Source organism: Myripristis murdjan, chromosome 6 (genome assembly GCF_902150065.1).
Source record: "Myripristis murdjan chromosome 6, fMyrMur1.1, whole genome shotgun sequence".
Lineage (NCBI taxonomy): Eukaryota > Metazoa > Chordata > Actinopteri > Holocentriformes > Holocentridae > Myripristis > Myripristis murdjan.
Genome location: NC_043985.1, coordinates 31,943,993 through 31,960,383, shown reverse-complemented (window position 1 = coordinate 31,960,383; position 16,391 = coordinate 31,943,993). Strand labels below are relative to the sequence as shown.

The 16,391-nt window shown below is 42.5% G+C and overlaps 1 protein-coding gene across 1 annotated transcript in view; it reads right to left on the bottom strand.

The window, feature by feature from the left end:
* Window positions 1-2,901: 2,901 nt before the first annotated feature.
* LOC115361017 (cyclic nucleotide-gated cation channel beta-1-like) overlaps window positions 2,902-16,391 on the bottom strand; it is a 43,544-nt gene continuing 30,054 nt past the window's right edge. The window contains 16 exon segments of the mRNA XM_030054253.1: window positions 2,902-3,156; window positions 3,261-3,459; window positions 4,770-4,916; window positions 5,584-5,702; window positions 5,800-5,883; window positions 7,001-7,098; window positions 7,205-7,364; window positions 8,794-8,935; window positions 9,610-9,732; window positions 9,846-9,910; window positions 10,583-10,669; window positions 10,790-10,840; window positions 11,476-11,684; window positions 13,278-13,413; window positions 13,471-13,517; window positions 15,275-15,432. Coding sequence (XP_029910113.1) covers window positions 2,902-3,156; window positions 3,261-3,459; window positions 4,770-4,916; window positions 5,584-5,702; window positions 5,800-5,883; window positions 7,001-7,098; window positions 7,205-7,364; window positions 8,794-8,935; window positions 9,610-9,732; window positions 9,846-9,910; window positions 10,583-10,669; window positions 10,790-10,840; window positions 11,476-11,684; window positions 13,278-13,413; window positions 13,471-13,517; window positions 15,275-15,432 — 2,080 coding nt within the window.

Below are 16,391 nucleotides of genomic sequence, written 5' to 3'. Positions count from 1 at the left end.
ACAACAACAAGAACAATCTCTTATTTTGAACGTTGTAGAAAGCAGGAGTCCAACATTTAGACAAAAAATCAGGTCCCGCAGCTGCACTGAGGTCAAAACGAGCGACCTGCTCCCCCTGCTGGTGAACAATGAGACGAAGATCGACGAACACACGTCGCTCAGGGACTAAAGGAAAACAAACTTGAGAGTTATTAAAGGGACGCTCTTCAGCTGGTGCTCAGAGCTCAGGCCAGCTCCCTGCTCATCCTGCCTGAGTGTGTGTGTGCACCAGAATGTGTGTGTGTGTTGATTGTGACTGAGACAGGCCTGGGTCAAGACGGCGTCCAGATCGCAGGTAATTCAGCCTCATTTTTCTATTAAATCTCACAGCAGCTGGGGCTCAAACATCCCTCTCTGCAACCGCAGTCCCTTATTACAGTTTCTTTTTTCTGAAGTGCTGAAACACCAGCAGTGATTCTTGAAGCTCTGCCTCTGAAACCATGAACTCTTGCAGGCGAGTCAAACCGAACGCACGTCCTCTGCTTCACACTCAGTTTGTGGTTTTATCACACACTGCTAACAAACCTGTGCTGCCAGTCGCCTCTGCACACCGACACATGTGAAAGCACTCTCAGATAATGAGTTCACCGACGAATCAGAGCTTAGGCCACAGGTAAACATTTGCTTTGGACAACAATGAAGGCCAGTGTTGGAAGGAAGAGGGGTGAGAACAAGAGGAGGAAGAGGAGGAGGATGAGGAGGGGAGCAGGGTTTTCATGTCTACCATCAGTGTGTATCTGCTGCCTCACATTGCTTATTGAAATGATGGTTTGTGTGTACTTTATTGACGCAAAAACACATTTTTTTTTTTTTTAAATGAGTTTGCAGAGTTATGTTTGTTTTTGCAAGAGGTGGATAATGTGATGCTGGTTTGGTGGAGTTTTGCAAAAAAAAAAAAAAAAAAAAAAAAAATAGCCTCTTGTTTCAAAGATAGTGCCTAAGCAATCAGAAAAAATAAATCTGTCATCAGCTGGAGAGAAGAAGAGACTTTCTGCAGCTTGTGAAATACAGTGTGAGTGCATCACATGGGGTTTTAAAGGACAATATAGGCTATAAGTATGATACTGCATTATGGGTAAGAGTGGAAAACCAATACAAGATTCTTACTCCCAGTTAAGTTGCCCCACACAACTTGAGAAGAGCAAGTTTCCGGTTAATCACAATGTAATGTTGATTAATTAGATCGATAAATCTGGGCCCTTTCATCTCTGTGGATAAACATGCAGTTTTGGGTGCGTTAACAACCGAGTGCGTGTGGCCCAAAACTCTTCCAACACAGCGCAGGACGTGTCCGAGAAAGCTCCCACATGTTAAGATGTTTGGTATTCGGTGGATGGCGTCCTGGAGCGTTTAGTCCCTCGGTGTGTTTTGGCAGGTGTATAAGCACAGCGATCGCACTTGGGCCGCTTCCAAGTGAACCCGAGTGCAGCTCGGCGAGTCGGCGAGAGCATAATTTGAGCCAGATTGGACCCAGCTGCAGGAGGCGAACCAAACACGCTCCGTTTCATTGCTACAGGACATGCGAGGATCACATTAAGGCTCGGCGTCTGTCGTCATACCGATGTCTGATTGCGGCGTTTTCTGTGGAAAGAGTGAATCAGCACATAGTTGGCGACCTGGAGTCTTGAGTGTTTGTACTGAGCAACATCTTGCAGAAGTGTGTTTGGTAGGAAAATGACCGCAGGACTACAGCCCGTATCACCAAACTCCATGTTCTCCATTACTTGGGTCATTTCCGTGATTTCCAGGCACGGTTGCAAAATGTTTGTCCACATTTTCTACTGCTGTATTTCTGACCAATGAATCAAAGGCTTTTGAGAGTATACTTGCATTGAAGGCCCTTCCCATATACCCTTTCCCCGCCTGGTCTGCTTCAGTTCGGGAGAGGAAGCAATTGTGACCAAATGGAGAACAAACAAGAAATGAGAGAACTTCCCTCGACACCCCGCTGTCATGTTTGTAGCTCTGCTTTCAAGTCTACATTCACTGAAAAGCCCCTTTCATACATGCACTGATGGCGCTTCTGCATGCCACTGACATGAATCCGAAGAATAAAAACATCCGAGCGTGAAGAAGAAGAGTCATTTACACGAAGACGCCAACGAAAATCTATTCGGGTGGACATTGAGATTCGGAAACTTCGGTCGGTATAAGGGCCGACGCTGTAAATCATCGGACAAATTCAAGGAACGGCAAGAGACTCGGCTGTTTATGACCAAAACAAAACGATGCGATTTCTGCAGCGTGTTTTTTGCGTCATGTCCCGCCTCTTGCACGGTTTACCCAGGTGGCACCCCTCACCTAAAGCAAACAGAGTATTTCCTGTAGGCGAGAAAGCGTCTGACGTGGACAATCTCCATAATTCCACGTCCATATTTCGAATTCAGGTGAGAAAACGGTATAAGATTGGGACGCGGCGCACAACAAGATTACTTCGAATATAAGATAATTTAGCGTTGAGTCTGAGTAGCTCTCATTCCACAAGCCTGACGTACTGATGCATTCGATTTGCAGTTGTTTCTACGTGGTCCCACTTCCAGTGAATGCCACTTCAATTCTACATCTCTGTTCTCCTTTTCTGTTATTCTGTCAGCTGTCCTGTTTCTGCTTGGCATGGTTTGCTCTCTCCCTCCTTCAGACCTTCTCTTTCATTGGTTTTCCTTGATTATGGTCCTCTGAGCAAGAGTCCCCTCCTCTCTTGAAGTCCCGGTCCAGGGAAGCTGCCCCATCAAGGCTTATTTTTGCCCTCCCTGCCTTCCTTACGTCGTTTTGGTTTCCTCCCTCCTTACTCGCCTCTTTCCCTGCCTTCCATCTCTTTCCTTCCTCCCTCCTCCACCTGCTCTCCCTCCCTCGTCTTCAAATTCACTTCTTCTTTTCCTTCCTCTTCCCTCTCTCCTTGCCCTCGTCCTCCTCGCCCGCCTCGTTCCCGGGCGTCCTCTCTGTGTCGCCGTGACAACGTGACGCAGAGCGAGGTGTTGCCGAGCCGGTGTTGCGGCACCGCGACGCAGACTGAGGCGTCGCCGAGCCGGCAGAGACGGGCGACGGCGTCTCCGTCTCTCTGTCGGGTCCTGAGCTGGAGACGGGAGACGGAGGAGGAAGGGAAGAGGAGATGGAGGGCTGAGGGAGGAGAAGAGAGGAGAGGACAAAAGGATAAATGTAGTGTAACTGTAGCAGGTTTGTCTTCTGTGTGTCTTCAGTTTCCTTTCAGCCTGAGGGTCTACCTGTAAGGAGATGCTGGACTTGTTGGTCTTTTCTTTGACTTTAGCCAGAGCTCCTCTGAGTCCAGATGATTTCTCGGTCATCTCCAGGGCCGCTCTCAGCAGTCGGGGGGTCTCGGGCCTGGCAGGGGCAGCCGGCGCCTGGGGGGGCTCCTTCGCCTCCTCTTTGGCCTCAGGCTTCTTGCCCTTGTTGAGCATCTTCCTGCGGATTCAGACAATCACCACGTTCACACTCAGAAACACACAAAAGTAAAGTGAAGCCGAAGAAGAAGCTGTTGATTATTGGCTCCGCCCACAGAGGAAATAGCTCTAACACAGGTTGGATGCAGGGATTTGAGATTTTGGATATTGTCATATCATGATATGGAATAACTGTTGTCTTTTCCTACTTTCCTGAATGTTCTATTATTTGCCTTTAAGTACTTTTTTATATTATATAGGCATTACTGATTATTACTTATCAAAAACTTCATTATGTAAATATTTTGTGAATATTTTGTGACATATCGTCCAGCCCTGTGTTCAGTGACGGTTAACTGAACACCACACACACACACGTTGTGCATGTGTGTGTATTTAATGTATTTAACTTGCGATATTTCATGACAAGAAAGATGATATCATGTTGTTATTTTTATTTTGTCATAATGAACCATATGCACATTGCAAAAAAAGAGCGATAAGGATAATAAATCATGCTGCGTATTGAGAGCATACCACACACGCTGAAATTTATGGATTTGGTTGAATTTAAAACTGTCCATGTTGTGTATAAGGTAATAAATAATGTTCAGAAGATGTTCACAGGCAGAGAGGGGGGTTATGATTTAAGAGGGAAATTTAATTTAAAACAACCTACTGTCTATATAACTCTTAAAGTCATGTGCATCTCAGTTTGTGGGGTAACGGCCTTGATGTGGCCATAAAAATGTGCAACATTAAAAAATTCAAATGCAGCCACAAACAATTATTAATGGACAAATATAAAATAGAGGAGCTCAAAAAGTAGAAAAAACTGAGTGAATTTGTTTTTTTTTCCTTTTATTTTTATTATATTTTATTATATTATATATGATGAGAATTTTTATTTTATTTTTTATTTTAATTTTTTTTTACACAGAGTGATCTGATATTGTAAAGAAGGGGCAGGACCACATCAGCTTTTTACTTCCCCCTACCAGTCTCCAACGCATCATGTGTGTTTTCTGCATGTCGACTGTTTGATGTATTTTTTAGTGAGATATTTTTTGTATCTTGCATTAGGTGGTCGATTTGCTGGATCTGTTTGAGAAAAATAAAGAAAAAATATGATACAGCGCTGCTCTGCTCTTCACTCTGCTGAAGGAGAAAGCAACTTTTTGATATTTGCTCTTTGTAGTTGGATAAAATCAGACGAAACAACAGATTTATGGCGTCCATGTTTGATGCTTTGAGGTTGCTATAGTTACCCATACTTTGCACATGGGATGTACCAGCCTGCACTTGAAGGCAACATGAGACGTTCTCTGTCACCTGGCTTTCTTTCGCAGTAGTTTCTGGGACTCGGGGTAGTGGACCAGGATCTCGTTCAGGTCTTTCTTGTCGAGGATGAAGAGGTTGGCGAAGCCGTGAGCGATCACGTTGGCCGTGCGCCTGTTGCCGCCGCCCACCGCCAGCAAACTGCCAATCAGAGAGCAACAGGGCTTATCAGCACATCAGTTCATAGTTTCATCTATCAGTGATCAATGTCAGTGATATTTTGATTTTGATTTGAGCTTGTCTGATTTGAGATTAGGTTTCAAAATAATTCCCAACATGTGCACAAGCCCACAGCATTTTTCTATTTCAGATCGAGGAAATCTGTCGAGGACGGCATCCACAATTGTAAGATTCAGGAACGGTCACATGTTTTTTTGTTTTTTTTTTTCACTAAACGAAACACAACCTTTAAAGGTACAGTCTGTGACATTTATATTACCTCGATCAGTGTTTCTCAAAGTTTTTTCAGTAATGTTCCTCCTTCAAAATATTTTTTCAGCCCAGTTCCCCCTGACCAGTGGGGGAAAAAAACTCCTCCATTTTTAAGCCTGTAATCCTGAACAATGAGCTTGTACAGTAGAAAAACACAGTAGAAACAAACAAATAAAAAATAAAAATAGCCTGGAGAGGTGGCTGCTCTGTAAACTGTATTTTCCTCTTTGACTGACATTTCAGATTAATGCTGACTGTATTTCTGGAGGCTGAAGCTGAAACACGTGGAGGAGGAAGCTGCTGCAGTTCCACCAGCCGCCACTAGATGTTACTATAGAGTCCGTATTATTTGTGGTTCCTTTAAAGTCGTGCCCACCTGATCTCTCCAAAGACTGATCCTGCTCTGAGTGTGACGAACACCGTCTTCCCATCGGGACCGCCGACCACCTGCACCTCCCCCGCCTTGATGATGTACATCTCGCGCCCCACCTCCCCCTGGGCGAGAGGGGGGAGTAAAGACACAGGATGAAGGAGGAAACAGAGAGAAAATACACCAGCTGTATACAACTTAAAGATAAAACGGCACGAGTACCTTTTTGCAGACGTAATCCCCCGGCAGGTAGACGACAGAGCGCAGGCTCTTCAGCATGTCGAAGATCATCTGGCGGTCGCAGCCCTGAGCACAGAGCAGACAGAGAGCAGCGCTACGCCGTGGGAACTCCACGTTTATCTTCAGGAAACTACAACTACATACTGACTCTCCTCCTGCATCCTACACCACCATACCCACTTATTTTGCTTTGGGGGAAAATGGAAAGGAATTTTGTTTGCTCTTGAAAAGGAGCTGGAAATCCTAAAAACTTGGTTTGATGTTCATAAATTGTCTCTCAGTGTGAAAAAAACAAAATGTTTTTTGGAAACTGACAAGAAATAGATTAAAAATCTGCGATGATAAAACAATTTTTTTTTTTTTTTTTTTTTTTAGATGAAATTCCTGGGGTTGTGATTGATCATAAATTAACATGGAAACAACATGTTGACTATATTAAATACATTTCAAAGTCAGTCCTGTATAAAGTTAGGGCTGTTTTAAATTATAAGGCCATGTATATAATTCATTGCTCACTTATACTTTCTTATATACAGTATATCTTATCGTGTGGAGGTCAACCTGTGGTGGTCAACCTTTAAAACGACTATTAATTCAATAGTTTTACTATAAAAAATGAGCCATATGTATTATTAATAAGGCTAGTTACTATGATCACACTAATCCACTGTTTATAAAACCCCATGCTATGAAATTTAATGATTTGACATATTATAAAATAATGCACATTACGTTCAGACGTATGATTTGAGAAATGTTTATAAGTTTACTGTAAAAAAAAAAAAAAAAAAAAGATTAAAAAAGGGATTAGACAGAGATGTATTTGTATTGTTGGGGTTAAATTATGGAATAATGTAATATATATACATTTAAGAAGGTGTAGAATGGGTTATAAAGCATTTTTTGAGGGTTACAAGTGTGACGGATGTTTTTTGATAAAATAGTAAAGGCACATTATTTATTATGTTTCTGCCTGTGGCTTTTCAGTCGTTACTTAACTCTCACTCTGTTTACAGCAAACTGTCTGGACTGTTTATACTTATTATATAATATAATAGATTACATAGAGATTCTCCTGTTTCCACTTATTGTATTGTGTGTGACGGCTGAATAAAAATAACCCTACACCACTACATATTCTGTTCTGTAGGTTTTTTTAAAAAATGTTTTTAAAGGTGCTTACCTGAAAAAGAGGGACTTTGCTGACGATGGAATAGTTGACGTCAATAGCGATGTCCAGACGCATTTTATCTGGCAGCTGAGTCAGCAGCTCTTGTTCATCTGGACGGCAGACACAACATGACGGAGGAAGGCAGGCTTACACAAACACAAACACACACACACACACACGCACGCAGAAACACCGACTGCATTGCACAGTGCTTACCCAGCATGCCCTGCGACTGCCAGGTGTAGTTGTACCAGGTTTTGACGCGGTTCTGGACGTCCTTGGGGATGCGGTAGGACGACATGTATTTAATGGTGTTGTCCATGCAGGCCCGGTAGTAGGTCTGGCCGGCAGTGGCTGCACCGACCACGTCACGCATCTGAGAGATGAATGCCCACAGTTAGCCGGTCAGGAGTCAGCGCACTAACGACCAAACGGTGATTTAAGGCGGCGGCGTGTGCAGAGACTAAGCTGGGTCATCGTCTGTATGCAAAGCAGCTTTATACGTTTCTACGTTTCTACGTTTCTCGGGATGCAAAAGAGAAACGTTGGCCATTTTTACTGCCATCCTGCATTTAAAAAGTGGGCTGTTTGCTCAACATTAATAACACCGAGGGAACATTTCCATACACTTTCTCTAACATCAGTGTGATTAATTAGATAATTTACTCTAATGAGGAGCATGTCAACAGTAATTTAAATCATTTGTTATGAGACTGAACATGCGTCCAGTGAAAAAAGGTTTTTACGACAAGCGAGCAGCATCAGGTGACTCAATGTGAAGAGAAGATACTAAGAAGGATGTTATAACTCAAAATATTTGTTGAATGTGTGTCATAACTATTGTTATAGCTGCACTAAGTGATATATATGACCACTAGAGGGCGCTGTGAGATCAAAATCTTTTCATAAAAGTCCAGCTGCTGGATTCACGGCAGATCACTTGTGTAAAACTGAGAGATAAGGAAAAAAAAAGAAAGTGTTTTGGGGATGGAAATGAGGGCTGCATTTCGTCCTCTCCAGGCTCCTGTTGGATTAACGTGGATTATTTAGTCTCTGAGTTCCAGTTTGAAAATGTGGTGAAGCTGCAGGCTTTGAGCTACAAGGTGGCGCTGCTTTGAATGAACTTTCTCTGTGGCTGCAGATCTGAACTTTGGATCCTTTTATCTGCACAGCGTGACGTTTCAGGGAGGCTTTGGATGAAGCTGAAGAGGCAAGGGGGTGAAGAGGAGGAAGAGGAGGAAGAGGAGGAGCTCATTCAGGCCGACACAGAACTATAGAAAGTTCAAACCAGGAAATAACAGCAGGCTGGCTGTAAATTGCCTGGTGGAGAGCAGATCCACAGTGTCGACTCTCATGCAGCAAGGAGTCATTTTACTGCAACAAAAAGCCTGTAACTCTGCATAATGCAGCTCTGCATCCATTTAGCAGAGCCGCACCACCTCAGAAAAGAAATTAACATCATTTCAAGAAAAAAAAATGCAAAATGAAAACAGTAGGATCTTTACTTGGGACATAATTGAGACCTGAACTGCAACAGATAAGAGACAAAACTAGAATTAAAAGCCCCACAGCTGGATAAAATGAGAGAGGACACACTGTAAAGAAGTGAGATATTTATTAGATTATTTAATACTAATGTGAAGAAAATGAAAATCTGAAATTTTGACATATGCATTTATCTATTTTTGCTGCAGAAATCACCAAGATTTAGTATGTTTATATCAGTCTTCTGGGACTGAAAAGAAAATGAGCTGTAATAATGCTAATTTCTGCATGTTGAACAAAGGTGATGAGCGATGACTCACCTGTCCGATCATGATGGAGAAGGCAAAGACTCCGACGAAGTAGTTGATGAGCTGGAAGACGATCTCGAACAGGGTGGTGGGGTCGGGCAGGCCGCCGATGGTGATGAGGGTCTTCACCGCAAAGTAGTAACAGCGGATGTAGCTGCAGGCAGAGAGGAGGAGGAGGAGAAACAGGAGAAAAAGAAGTGATGATGTGTCTTTCTTTTCCTTCCCAAAACCTCCAGTCACCCTGTTTGATGCACAAAAGCTGCCAAGTAATAAGTTAATCTATATCACTGCAAAAACTCAAAATCTTACCAAGAATATTTGTCTTATTTCTAGTCAAAATATCTCATTACACTTAAAATAAGACATGATCACCTCAGAAGTAACTTGTTTTTAGACAATTTTATACAATTTTATAACAATACACGTGAAAATTCACTTGAAACAAGTGAAAATTGCTTAAAAACAAGTTACTTCTGAGGTGATCATGTCTTATTTTAAGTGTAATGAGATATTTTGACTAGAAATAAGACAAATATTCTTGGTAAGATTTTGGGTTTTTGCAGTGTAATTTGACATAATATAATCTATAATCTCCCTCTCTATTTTCTTGAAGCGTGACGGTGCAGAAATAAATCAAATCCCTGTGTGTTTGAGGATAATGCCTTCTGAACTCAAACCTTGAAATCTTGACTTGGGTGGGTTTTTTTATTATTTGTTTTCAGAAAAATATTATTTTAAATTTTAAAATATTTTTTGCAGTAGTGTCACCAGTCAAGAAACCTGAGGCCCTCTGTGTGTGTGTGTGTGTGTGTGTGTGTGTGTGCCCACCTGTTGCCCTTGCCGTCGTAGACCCACTTGGTGGATCCCAGTCCCTCATAAGCTGAGCCCCAGTAGAACAGACAGGCGTTACAGTGGAGACAGTAGAGGAGGTAGGTGGTGGTGCGGATCACCCTGAGAGACAGACAGGCAGAGAGACAGACAGGTCAGAGGTCTGCTCATCCTGTTGTGTGTTTAATGGGACAGAGGTCCAGTGGACACACACTCGGCCTCAGGTGGCGTCTCACCTGTAGACGTAGGCTTTGGTCAGGATCGCCTCCAGACGCTCGTTGAACTCAAAGAAGGAGTTGATCTGCAGAGGCCAGGATGGAAACATTTAAAACCCTTTAGCACCAAAATGTGTCACACTTTGTCACCTAATATTCACCCTGTTACTTATTTTTAACGTCAGAGAGCCGCTCAGCTGATGTGACTCACGTTTACTGACTCCGGGAAAAAAGTCAGACTTCACAATCACTCAGCTTCATTTTCACTTCATATGACAGTCTCAGAGTCCACACCATTTTTGTTTTTCTTCTCTGACAATAAACGAAAATAGCGAAAATGGAGCCGAGTGATTGTGAAAGTCTGACTTTTTTCCCAGATTCGGTTTTGAGATGAAGAGGTATTACTATTTAGAATGCTGTGTTGTATTGAGAAGCAAAACTTTTTATTTTTGTGACCCCGGAAAACCAGCCGGAAGCACCTGTTTCAATCCTTCAGGAGGCCAGAACTTTGCCCTTCAGTAAAAAAAAATCCCTTTTCACTGCCGGAGGGTTTCACACAACTTCATGTCCAAAAATGGAAATGCATCCCTTTAATTAACTCTCAATTTACCGTTTATTAATGAAGGTTTTTATAAAGTTACTGAGCCGCCTCGTGATGAAACTGGCTGAACTTTTGGAAAGACTTGAAACTGTCAGTGTGTGTGTGTGTGTGTGTGTGTGTGTGTGTGTGTGTGTGTGTGTGTGTGTGTGGGTCTCACCTTCAGCAGGCGGGGGAAGCGCAGCAGAGGGTTGATGCCGGTTTTAAAGTAGAAAAGCTCCAGAGGAACCAGACTGACAACATCAAACTGCAAGAGAGAGAGAGAGAGAGCGCAACCTCAGTTTGGCTGCTCTGTTTGTTCACTGATTGATTGATTGATTGATTGATTGACTGATTTGTGAGGGCTTGTTTAGAGCTGCGGTTTTACCTTGAAGCGTACGCTCTTCATGTAGTTCTTCCTCATCTCTTTTTTGTCGCACTGCAGGGAAACGAGAGGAGAAACATGGAGACAAATTACTGGCTAATGTGTTTTTTTAATCTGTATTGCAGTGTTTTGACAGACATTTTGATTTAATTTCAGCTTTAAGTCTTTGGACTAAAATGCATGACAGCTTTAGTCACATTTTAGTCGTTGAATTTTGTTAGTTTTAGTCTCGTGTTTGTTTCTAGTCGATGAAAACAAAAATTTTAATCAAATTATACTGAAAAAATTTTTCCTCTGTATATTCCTGATAAATTTAATGTTACTGACCATTATAAATAGACTGATCTGCACTCCTCATTAGCTAGGCTCTATTTTGTATCTTGCTTCTTTGTTTTGTTATACGATTTAATATTTAAAGTATCCGTTGTCTTCCAAACTGAGGTCAGGAACTGGGTTTTCTTTTGTCTTTTTCTGGAAATTTTGTCTCGTTTTTCTTTGCTGATGAAAATGTCACATATCATCATACCTTTTATCAACAAATGGTCATTTTTGCTTAGTTTTTATCTTGTTTTTGTCCTGGAAAAAGGTTCATTGATGAATTCTTTTAGTCAAACTTAAGACTCCTGTATCATTATCAGACGTTTATCGATCCCAGGTGTTGATGTCAGCGCCGGCCGGGCTCTGCTCACCACGATGTCTCCTCCGCGGACGAACTGCAGGCGCGGCTGGAAGATGGTGATGTCCAGGATGTAGATGAGGTCACACAGGTAGTCGGTCAGCAGCCAGTAGTGGATGTTGCCCGGCGTCTGGTACGGGAAGGCCCAGCGCACCGGGATGAACCACACGTTCCAGTTCCACGCCAGAGTGACGAAGAACATCCACAACACGTAGGTCAAGTCTGGAGAGAGAGAGAGAGAGAGAGAGAGACAGAGAGAGAGAGAGAGAGAGAGAGAGAGAGAGAGAGAGAGAGAGAGAGAGAGAGAGAGGCCTGGAGTGAGGAGGAGAAACTCACAACACATTCCAGAAACTTCATCATGACAGGAGAGGAAAAAACGAATAAGATGCACAGGAAATAAACAAAATAAAATAAACCAAGAGCTGTGGGACTTTTCCAGAAAATTGATTCTGTAAAAGTTATATATTTTCTTCTTGCAGAAAAGCAGCAGACACAGACAGCGCTTGGAGAGACGTGCGTTTCCACGTGTTTAGACGAATGAAATCTGGAACTTATTGGGAAGATAAACATGTTTCCCTCCTCTGGCTCGTCGGTCTAATTGACTAATTTAATCTGATAATTTGCCTGCACTCATGACTGACCAGGAAGAGTTTATTTTGTTGTTGTTTTATAAATTATGTTTTTTTGTAAATGGATTTCTTGGGATAAAGGGGCAGATTAAATAAGATTATTCTTCCTTCTGCTCCCTTTCATTCAAGATCTGGGAACGTTTGTATTTATATTAAATTGTTCTTTTCTTTTATAAATGAATTAAATAAAGAATAAATAATAATAATAATAATAAAACCCATATATTCATGGTGCTTCTCAGAATTTTACCCCAGTGCCTCGGGGCTCTAATTAAACTTGAACTGGAGCTTTTGCAATTGAAAATATCACGGGGTCATAATTTTACAGCCATTATTTGCATGTCTGGTTATAATTATGTTTTCATTAAAAAAAAATGTAGTAATGAAAGTGCAGTTGCTTGTAAATATTTGAAATCAGCTGTGATGGACATGTCCTCCATGTGCTGTAGACTACTGCTCGACACTGCCCCCTGATGGTGAAAAGGCTGTACTGCAGTCTCAGCTCAGCTTTCTGTCTCTTTAGGCTTTAGGAAGGCAGGACAGAGCAGCAGGAAGAGGCGAATAATAAATCAGCAGGAGAGGGATGTAATTTACACTTTGACTATTTTTTTTTTTATAGTTTGGCCCTGTGGAAGAAGTCTCCTCAGGTGGGATTTGGCCGGGTGCTACGGCACAGAGAGCGGAAACAGCGTGGAAAAAAAAAGGACGAGCTCACAACACCATCGTGAATATCAAAGGGGAGCAGAGAAAAGGGGAGGGATGCCAGGTGAGGGGAGACGGGAGGTGACAGGCGGCACAGCAGATCCTCCCTCATCCAAACCACACATCTGAAATCTTAATCCAGCACTTTGCAGATTGGGCATGAATGCAGCAAGGAAAACAAATATTCCTGGTTGTGTCTGGTGTTACAGTTCAGTAAATCCTGATATTCTGACACAAGTCACTATTTAGGTTTAGGAATATTGTATTAACTCATAATCTGGGTCAGGAGATCTTGTCTGAAAACAGTAAGCACCATTGTGTACTGTAATCTGGGACATTCTTATTTAATTTCTCAGGATAATTAATTCTATGTGATGTAATTTGTTTCCGTGTGGTTTGGAGGATTGAGGCTGTTCTGTGCAGGACGGAGGGGACGGGATGGCGGGGATGGGACAGGATGGGGGGAGGCGGGCTGGGTTCTCACTGGTGAAGGGGTCGATGCTGGCGGGGAAGCGGTAGTGCATACAGGCTCGTATCCACCGAGGAGTTTTCACCTTGCAGCAGCGCCGTGACCGCTCCTCCTCCTCCTCCTCCTCTGCCTCCTCCTCCTCCTCCTCCTCCTGCTCCCCTCCTCCTCCTCCTCCTCCTCCTGAGGAAGGTACTCGCGCCTCATTCGCCTGCTGAGATCCAGGAGCAGGGGGCGGAGCCGAGGCCTGAGGAGGAGCTGGAGGGAGGCGAGAGGGGAGAGGTTAAAGGTCACAATAGGTCAGAGAGAGATTTTAAAAAAAACACACACACACGGGTCCACATCCACAGAGCAGATGTTCAGATCCGGCATTAAGGTCCAAGTTAAATATTAATGTGAACACACTCAAAACTCTTTGAAGGTGCATTAAGGTGCCATCACTCCAGCCTGGCACACACTTGTCCACATGAGTTTTGTGGCGTAAACGCGTTGGTGTCTCCGGCCACAACCAAGAGTCAGCTGCCTCATCCTCGAATAGTGTTGCAAAATTCCCGGAATTTTCAAAGTTGAAAAATTTCCATGGGAATTTTTGGAAATTAACGGGAATTAATGGGAATAAACGGGAATTTGGGGGGGAATTTTCGGGAATCTATATTCACTGCATTCACCCAGTCATATACATGTAAACATAATAAACATTTTGGTTTGTTATAAGCAGATATGCATGCAAACATGTTACATTTTAATGAATTTCCAGGGAATTTTTGGGAATTTTCCCTCGCTGAGTCAAACTGTGTTAATTCAAGCATAGGACTGTGTGCAGTACTATTGTTAAGGTGTGCATATGAAGTGGTTCAAACTACCCATTCAAATGCATAGAAATGCAGGAAATTGAATCGTGATGCTGATGCGATGATCGTCTCAGTGGAAGTGCTGTAGCCTAGTGGAGTATAGGCTACTGACTGATGATGATCAAATGTGCTCGAAATTATTTGCATATGTGAATCATGGTGCACAGTTTAATTTGCATTGAATCATGCAACATATTTGTTTCCACCAAAATGCAAAGTTGACTGTTTATATTTAAGTTTTATATTTATGTTTTTTTTCACACACTTGGGTATGGGGATGATGATGTCACAGTTTGCTGGCATTGTGGCCTTTGGGTTAGAGGTGAGTCCTGAGTTCAGGAGATTAGGGTTTCCATTTCCAAAATGGTGATATTGATGTTGACATTCATTTTATTGATTATTGTTTATTTTTGCCCCATTCACCTTAAGTTAACAACAACAAAAACGAAAATTTCCAAAAATTCCCAAGCTTAAATTTCCATGGAAACTTTTCAAAAACCTCATTCAAATTGATGACAAGAAAAAAAAAGAAAATTCCCAAAATTCCCGAGCCGAATTTTCCCGGGAATTTTCGGAAAAATTGAAAAAAAAAAAAGTGACACCAAAATCTTCTGAAAATTTCCAATATTCCAGAGCGAAAATTCCCATGTGAATCCCATGGGGATTACCGGAAACTTTCCACCCCTTTGCAACACTATCCTCAAAAACAAATTTATGCCTTTATTTCCACAACAAAGGAAAAAGTCCGTAAAAATAAAACAAAAGTGCATAAAACTCCTTTGGTGGAAGCGGTCGATTATTTTGATTTTGAACGTGGACGCAGGAACAGAAACAGGCTGAAGTGATGCAGTGTCCGAGCACAAAAGGCCACTCAAGACTCGTTTTTCAATGAACTACAATCAGCCTCAAGTCTGGACACAGTCTGGATCTATGTGGATGCAAAACACCACACCTGAACAGGGCCGTGTGATGCACTAACCAAAGGGAACAGAAAACTTTCCCAGTGGCCAAAATCACATTTCACAGCATCAGCTTCTTCAAAGTGCTGCACCGTGAGGACCTCAGCCTCGAGCCTCACATCAGACTCACACATGATCTACCGGACATCTGTGCTTTTTTTCTGGGCTGTGTGTGTGTGTGTGTGTGTGTGTGTGTGTGACTCACAGGCGATGACGCTGTCGTCCTCGTCGGAGCTGTCGGGGTCGATGAGCTTCTCCTTGGCCCTCTCCGTCCGCTCCTTGAACATCTTGACGAGCTCCTGGAGCCGCTCGTTCACCACCGTGCTCGTCTGGCTGGCCGAGGACGCCGGACGCTCCTTCAGGCTGGGAGACAAAAAGACGGAAAATGACCGGAGTGACTTTATCACGTCATCAGAGGGCCGTGGACGCCGTCTGACTTGAAGCTGCACCGTGGAGACCGGAGAGCTGGGGGTTGCTTTTGCCCCATCATGTTTGTTGTTTGCCTGTTTTTTTTTTCAGGATATCTCAAAAACGTATGAACAGATTTGCACAAAACTTTGATTTACTCTTCATGCTGATTGGTCAAAACAGGGCGTGGAGGTGGGCGTCGCCGATCACAAAAAGGCATTTAACGTCTGATTCAGCTAACATGGCCAAATTAAAAAGTAAAACTGGGTGTGAAAAAACATAGTTAACAAATAAAAATAAAAACTAGACTTTGGAGAACAATGAAAAGTAGCTGAAATTATACTGTGTTCTTATAAAACTAAAAGAGAATAAAAATGTGTTGAGTGTTGCTGTTGGTCAGTTTGGTCAGATGTGCTCACACAAGCTCACACAAGGACTTGTTTTTCTATGTGGTTGTGTCTTGTAAGCTTTTATGGGCTGGGCACCTGTGTGCATGACACACTAATAAAAAAATCAATCAATCAATCAATCAATCAATCACAAGCAGAATGAGGAGTGTTGGTGCTGCTGTTTATTAGGACTGGGACGTCGACATGACACAAAGTGTTGGCTTTGGATTCTGACAAACACCTACCATGTTAGAATAAAAAAAAACTCAAACTCAAACTCAAACTAACACTTAAACTCAGGAAAACTCAACTCAAACTCAACATTTTCAAACGAGAAAAACTCAACTGAAATGAACAAACTCACCCTGGAAACTAAACTGAGACGAAACTGAACTGGAAACAAAAATTAAAAAGGAAATGCAAATAAAAACTAATGAAAAATACAAAACTACAATAACTCTGGTCACAACAAGGTGCATAACTTCAGAATGATTCACACTGGAGGAGTTTGTGGAATTAAAACCA